The following is a 7,233-nucleotide window of genomic DNA, read 5'->3' as shown; positions in this document are numbered from 1 at the left end:
CCGGCGGCGGAGCCCATCCCTCGGGAAAAGGTGCTCCTGCACTCTTAGGAAACCGAGCCCGTCACTGGAAAACTGCTTCTCGAGTACTGCTGGGCATTAGCAGCACTTCACATGCTCCTTCTTTTCATGTTTACTCTGCTGATGTATCATTGACAAACATGCCCAAACAGTCTGGAAATAAAAGCACAGTAGGATCAAGCCAGTCTCTCACAGATTAGCTTTTCCATACATTGTACGATAAGCACTGGACTTACAGCATCAATCATTGTACAGCAGAGTCCCAGGAATAAAGCACTGGTAGGGATTGTCCAAATCCTCACATCAGGGCCCTTTGCATTGCAAGCAATTAATATATCTATGTTTAACATAGAAAAGCCCTCAGCACACAGGTAACCCCTGCCCCCACCCCCTCGCCCCAAACAAGCAAACAGCACACAAACAACAAAAAATCCCCACAACATATTCCATCAAATATAAGTCTTGCACTAAAATCCAGAGATCTGGCATCGGGATGCGGCACATGCCAAGATGAAGTGATGGCCTTCAGGTTTCCTGTTGCTTACAGCCATCAGGATACCAACTGTTCCCCACTGGGCTGAAAAGAGAAAAGAACCAAGATAGTCAAGTAGGAGTTCTCAGCAATCATTGCTAATTGCTAGCCAAAGTAGAACAGCTTCAGGTTGAGAAGATGAAACACAATTATCACTAAAAAAGGTCAAAACAGTAATCTGTGGTGGAATTTGCACCCAAGCCCAAATTGCAGAGTGGGCACCTAAAGCAGGGTAGGCTGGAAGCCAGACTTGGACATCTGTTTTATAATAAGAGTTTATGGTTTGAAACACAAGATGCCTCCTGTTTGCAATCACACGGACTTCTGTATACAGAGACACCAAGGTTCTGAGCCCATAGCAAAACTCCTGAAGTGAATGTGTCGCATCAGCTGGAGACCTTCTGCCTCTCACCAGCCCAGTTTGCAGCTGGGTTTGAGGTCTCTTAAACTTGTCTCCCTCCACTGCCTTGCACAGCCTACCTGGCAGGCTGAAGATCCCACTAGATGGCAGGACAGTTTAAGCCTTTGCTATTTCTACTTCAGAGCAAGCGCCCTGGGACGCCGGTGGACTCAGCCTCACTGGTCTGTGCTGTCTGGACCCGGGGGAATCCACACTCACCACCATCTGGGGCTTATGCTCACTGAACACACCGGTGGAGAAATCCATGCAGAAGTCTTTGTTCAATTCTGTTTCATAGGCTTTATCACACACAGAACACCAGCAGACAGAAGAGAGGAATATGAACTAATATTAATTTGCTAAATCTTGAAGTATTCCTCTTTGTGTGCATGGTACATAAGGATATTTAGCCTACTAATAGTAGTAGGTAAAGTGGTTGTAGTGGTAAAGTGCAGTTTAAACCTCTTATAGCCACTGCTCTTGTAATTTTTAAGTAACCAAGTGTAATTATAATTTCTTAATGACATCTGGAAAACATCAAGGCAAATATTCTATATATTCAAAACACCTAAATTGTTTTATATATGTGCAATAAAATTACAAGGGTACTTCCTGCCTTTTTTTTTTAGCATGCTGAGTCGGTAAGAATGGATAATTGCTTCATTATGTTCTAAAATATGGAGACAACAAAGTTACCTTTTTTATTTAGTACTAATATGAAATTCTTTGCTTTATGAAAGCACGGGATAGTGCTGTAAGATGATCAAAAAGGTGCTATTACCTGTACCAAACTTGCTGGAATGGAAATTGGGATTAATGCATTATAATACCAGATTAGCCTTAATAGAAGTTTGCTGCTGTCATTTATCAAGGTAATTAAGTATGTACCTAATTTTAGGCACCTAAGTAGTTCTATTGACTGCTGTGAAACCTGTCTGCATTTACAGTTAAGCATGTTTTAAAATACCCTGCTGATTCAGGGCCATAACTTGTGGCCACGTGAACCAAGAGAATACACTGTTATCAATTATCCATTAGTCGAGCTAACGGGAGGGTGGTACAGCCTGGATAATGGTTGAAACTGCATCAACTCGCTCAGTGACAAACATATTCAGAAGCACTTCATTTGCTCTTTACAGGCTCAGCTGAAGTTTAGCAGCACTGTTACCTGTCTTCAGTATACTAACAAGAAAATGAACCAGAGCTTCCCCAACTTTAGCTGTGCTTAAGACACACTCTGCCCAAGCCCCAGAGTACTGGACCGCATGGCACAGAGCCTCCCAGACAGGCCTAAAGGGGTGAGTTCCCACCTGCCTGAGTCAAGAAAAATGCACCACTAATAAACTCTGCTCCAAAGACCACAGTTTATATGGTACAATGTCTCCCACACCAGTCAGTTTGTGCATCAGTCTATACTGGTCAGAAATATGCACCTGGCTCACAAATGGAGAAATGTGGTAAAATTTGGGCATACTTAAATACTCCTACTGCTACAACTAACTACAAAAGAGCTCTTTCATGCAGTCTAGACTAATAATGGTTTAGACACAAACTGAACATGCATGTGGCAAAGCAGCATTTCTGTGTTTGTAACTTGGTTAATCTGCAGCTAGATAATACACATATAACATATTACAGATCTTTTAAAAATGTTCACCCTGCTTTTAATTTAATTGCATTTTAAACCTTAGTTTTTACTACTGCATTTTTCCAAATTTTCTGTTAAATTTCATCTTTTTATGCAACATATTTTCAATGACAAGTTCATACAGCTCAAGTACAAATAAACACCAGAGTGTTTACAGTAAATTCCCCAGGGTGCTGAGCATTCTTGACTAGTTGTAAACTATATATTTGTGAGCAGTTAATACCATTTATGTATACAGCTATAGATTGGGTTTTTTATATAGAATTTAGCACATGAATAATGTGTAAGTTCAGCTGGTTCATAATTGGTGTTTTAATAGCAAAAAATTTCAAACTAGCTTAGACTAACAAAGTACCTAAAGTATCTATTCCTGTAACCCAAATTTCAGTGTCTGTATTATAACAGAGAAGAAACTAAATATATCCAGTGCTGCAACTGTGAAAGAAGTGCAGAATTTGATATAGGCAATGAAGAGCAAAGCATATGAGGACTTATTTTTCAGTAATACTCATATAGTTGATTTTGATGGGATCACCACAACTGCTTTTAATGTACCGATTTTATGTACTGGGATACTATAAAGAGGGCTTGTATAGGAGAATGGGACTACAACCCAGAACAAGAGTGTGTACCACAAATAGAGTTACCTCCTAGTCCCTCTCCACTGTGGTTTTCACCTCTGATCCTCCAGTGTCAGCTAGTTCAGTCTCTCAGACTTTCTTAAGCCACCTGTTTTGATCCAGTGGAGTCAGTTATTTTACCTGTCCAAATCTGAAAAAAAATTGGGATGTTGCACTTATTAAATGAAAAACAGGTCAGTTCAGTTGAATTAAACTGGATGCTTTATTGAATGGTCCCCAAAAGGCAGGGTGTGAGTAAATGCACAGTAGGAATGAAAGTTGTGCCTTACAAGCTCTCTTGAGCTGTTACAAGCTCCCTGCCAGGTTTAGATTACACAAATATTTCATAGATGGAATACCAGTCAAATGTGAGATGTACCCAGAGATGCTTCCTCTGTTTTTGTGATGTACATAGGTGTCTGCTGCCCCAGGAATCATGAAGGTTCATGTCTGTACCTGAATCTCAGGTTTCCTACAATAAGGGAATGAATGCCAAGTATTTTCAAGAGCATGATCTCCAAAGCAAAACAAGTCCTTTCAGTAGAGAAAAAACTTTCCTAAAATCTTTGTAAAAATCACAATGATTGAAATATCGTCACTGTCAGCAAACAACAAAGCAAAACTCAGATGAAATAAAAAAATATGTGGTTTTGGGCTTTAAATATTGTCCTACAGGAGAAACATCAAGAAATCAACCGAAGACAGAAAAGATGATAGATATTTAATTTCTACAGTGAGATTAAACAATTTTCATCATACACAAACATGTCTACTTTACTTTAGATACACATGAACAGCTACAATATTCAGCATGAAAACAAATGACCAAAGTGGCAAGACTACTAAGAGTGGGAGAACTGAGATGGTCTGCCATAATCAAACAGAAGTAAGGAGAGTCTGAAAACAAACACTGATGTTTTAGTTTATAAAACCTTCTGGTGACAGGAGTAGGAGAAAATTTTATTTTATGTATTTATTTTTTTTTTCTCACACCCATTTACATATGTCTAATGATAACAAAAATCTCAGGAGATAAATTACAGATAATGTCTGTGATCTAATATATACTTAATATCACATTGGAGGGAATGAATACACCTCTGTGTCAGAGAGAAAGAAGCTGATCTGGGAAATTAAGAAACAGGATTTTTATTTTGAAACAATGATTAGTTCCTGGTACATCTCCTAGGTATATTAATTGAAACTGTCAAAGGAGATTAGTAAGGATGAATACTATAACCAAAACAAGAGAGAAAACTGAAAACAAGAGATATATTCTTTAGTTCTCTTCCTGTTTGGATATGCAGAACATTGCTTTTGAAGGATGACAGTAGAAAGAACTGTATGCCATCCACATAATCATCTAGGTATGACTGTGTTGCAAAGTCATGTCTGTGCTGCTAAAGTTGCTACCACATTCAGAAGGGGTGACACAGGGAAACTGGGAAGTCTGTTGATGGGATTCATTAACCCAGAAGTCCTTAGGTGTTAGGAATCATTGCATTTTCCTTCCGCCTCTTGACTTTCCAGCAAGGCTTTGGATGATGACACTTCTCCACCCTCTGCTCCTGCATCTAAACAAAGACAGAATTAAACATTTTTACCACACATATTCTCACAGATTTTTTAATGCAGCCAAATATTTGGGTTCACTGATCATCTCTGTTTGGACTGACTCTTTACTACCACAGTCATGGGTGCTTTAGAAAGAGAGATTAACTCAAGAGATAAAGAACTTTCAGAGGCATCTTCTAAAAGCTGCTGTCTATTGGTGTTGATTTGCCCACTTCTTGCACAGGCTGATCAATGTGCATTTGGCTGTAAAAATTGAAATAACTTTGTATTACTGTTATTATTTTTTTTTCTGGGTCATTTCCAAAATCAAATTAGAGTATTTCATTCCTTTGAGCACTGTATGGTTTCAGGTAGATAACATTACAGTTTATGGACATGCCAGTTATCTGTCTGACCTTTGACAAGAAATACCTGCGTGAATTCACCCTGTCTTCACAAGATGGGGGATTTTTTGTTGCTCTGAGTTGGAAGTTCACTTTTCCACAGATTAGAGTAGAGTTGAATTCTTACAGGACTGATATAAATAGAAGCTCCCCAGTGTCTCTGATCATTATATGAATTGTTCCATGCTGTTTCTTTTGATTAAGTTTACTCACTGAGAAGCAGAAACTCCTCTTGCCTTGATTTCCTTGCAAACAATAATAATCATTTTCATATTACCTTCAAGTCCCACATGGTAGTACCAGTGGTAACAGAATACCCAAATCTATGGGAGTCCATAGCTTTTGGGGGACAAGGAGAGGTCTGCTCAGCATATCTGGCTGTACTGTCCTCCACTTCATACTCCTCCATCTCCTCCACAGTCATGATCTAAGGGTACATTTTCAGACTTGCTATAAATATCACAAACAACTCTCAAAAGAGTTATACATCTTGGTCTCTACATACCACAGCAAATATATAATGTCATACACAATCCACCAGCTAAAGCTCTTGGCAGAAACTGCTTGATGTTTTAAATCTGCTCAGAGGTTCAGAGGCTTTGGAGTTCTATAGTGATAAAGGACTGAGTTATTTGACACCCTCCAGCCTAATGTAGCTGTTGGCTGGTTTTGTGCAGGGTTGGACATCTAGTATCAGTGGAGTCTTTCAGACAGGGTAGAGGAAAAGAGTTTGTTAGAGGAAATCTAATCTCATACTTTGTGGCACTTAGGTGTGCAGTAGGTGCTAGTTGAGCTGTTGAGTGTTATCGGCAGAATGGTACCCTAAGGCAGGTTACCAAATGTAGAAGACCAGTACAGCTTCTTGCTCTCAAACTTCTTGCAGCCTCCTCTTCAACCTTTGGATCACCAGTGACACCAATCAACTATTTAACATGGTTCCAGTATGACCTCCCACCAGACCACCTGTGGAAAGTCTCAGCGGTCCAAAACTTACACACCACCAGACGATTATCAGACAGGATACAGATGGTCTGCATTTCAGAGTTAGGCTCCAAGATAAACAGCTGGTGCCAGAAACTCTCCTGTTCATCTCATGAGAACATCAACTTCATGTGGCTTGCAGAGTACATGGACATTTGTATCACACAGGTAGGGTCCTTGTGTATTCATAAAAAAATAAAGCAAAGCGTCTTTCCTCTTCTAAACCAAAAGGTACTAGCACATCCTGTTCCTGACTTTTCACTATGACAGTAGCTGACAGCATTTTAGAAAGAGGATATGTATGATCCAATGACCATTAGCTAAATTTGAAACAAGATGGAGAGAGTCCTCCTCACCATTTCCCATAATCTTCACTGAATCTGAATTTCAGAGTAGCAACAAAATAGGGCATACTTTATATAGCCACATGTTCCATCTTCTCCACTTCTCTCATTTATCTAATTTCTTTATTCTGAGCTGGAAATTACTTTCTTTTTTTAACAACTTATTGTTAAAGTCAGAAATAGGCAAAAGGGACGTCTGTTAGAGCCCCAAATGTTTCAAAAACAAACTATTTCCCTGTCACAGCATTTGAACTTCAAAACTGTCTTTCCATTTTGATGAATTCTCCTCTGTTTGTTTGCTGTCTCATCAAAACTTTAACTTACAACACAATGAGGCTAAAATTCTCATCTGGTACTTGTGGAATTCCCATTCCCAGAAAGCATCCAAGCTGTCAGAGTGGACCTAACTGCATCCTGTATTCACTTCCTCTTATCACTACTGTAAACTGCTGATAACAGAATCTGCTGCCTTCCGACATGCTCTGGCACAGCTACGTGTCAATGACAAAAGAAACGGACAATTCCATGCTCTTAATTGTTCTTTAAATCCTGGCAGTGCTGGTCCTGTATTTCTAAGAAAGCATCAGCACATTTTGCTAAAACTGTGTTTCATTTCTTCTTCTTTTTAAGGAATTGTATGGAGACCAAGAGAGGAGAACTATTGTGTCATCTGAAGGGCTAGATACTTATTTTATGCCATGCTTGCACTCTTTCCTGTTTGTTTTTATTCAG

The 7,233-nt window shown here is 39.3% G+C and overlaps 2 protein-coding genes across 7 annotated transcripts in view; both read right to left on the bottom strand.

The window, feature by feature from the left end:
• Positions 1-7,233, bottom strand: part of FABP7 (fatty acid binding protein 7) — a 22,714-nt gene that overhangs the window by 11,168 nt on the left and 4,313 nt on the right. The gene's annotated exons all lie outside the window — the stretch shown is intronic.
• PKIB (protein kinase (cAMP-dependent, catalytic) inhibitor beta) overlaps positions 3,919-7,233 on the bottom strand; it is a 53,774-nt gene continuing 50,459 nt past the window's right edge. For all 6 annotated transcript variants that reach the window (XM_017739719.1, XM_008637807.2, XM_017739722.1 and 3 more), the window contains exon 3: positions 3,919-4,792. In XM_017739719.1, the coding sequence (XP_017595208.1) occupies positions 4,707-4,792 (86 nt within the window). In that variant the 3' untranslated portion in view covers positions 3,919-4,706. The remainder of the gene's footprint in view (positions 4,793-7,233) is intronic.

The sequence above is a fragment of the Corvus brachyrhynchos genome, unplaced genomic scaffold (assembly GCF_000691975.1).
Source record: "Corvus brachyrhynchos isolate BGI_N302 unplaced genomic scaffold, ASM69197v1 scaffold14, whole genome shotgun sequence".
NCBI lineage: Eukaryota > Metazoa > Chordata > Aves > Passeriformes > Corvidae > Corvus > Corvus brachyrhynchos.
The sequence above is the reverse complement of the archived record's forward strand: the minus strand, read 5'-3'. Positions and strand labels throughout refer to the sequence as shown.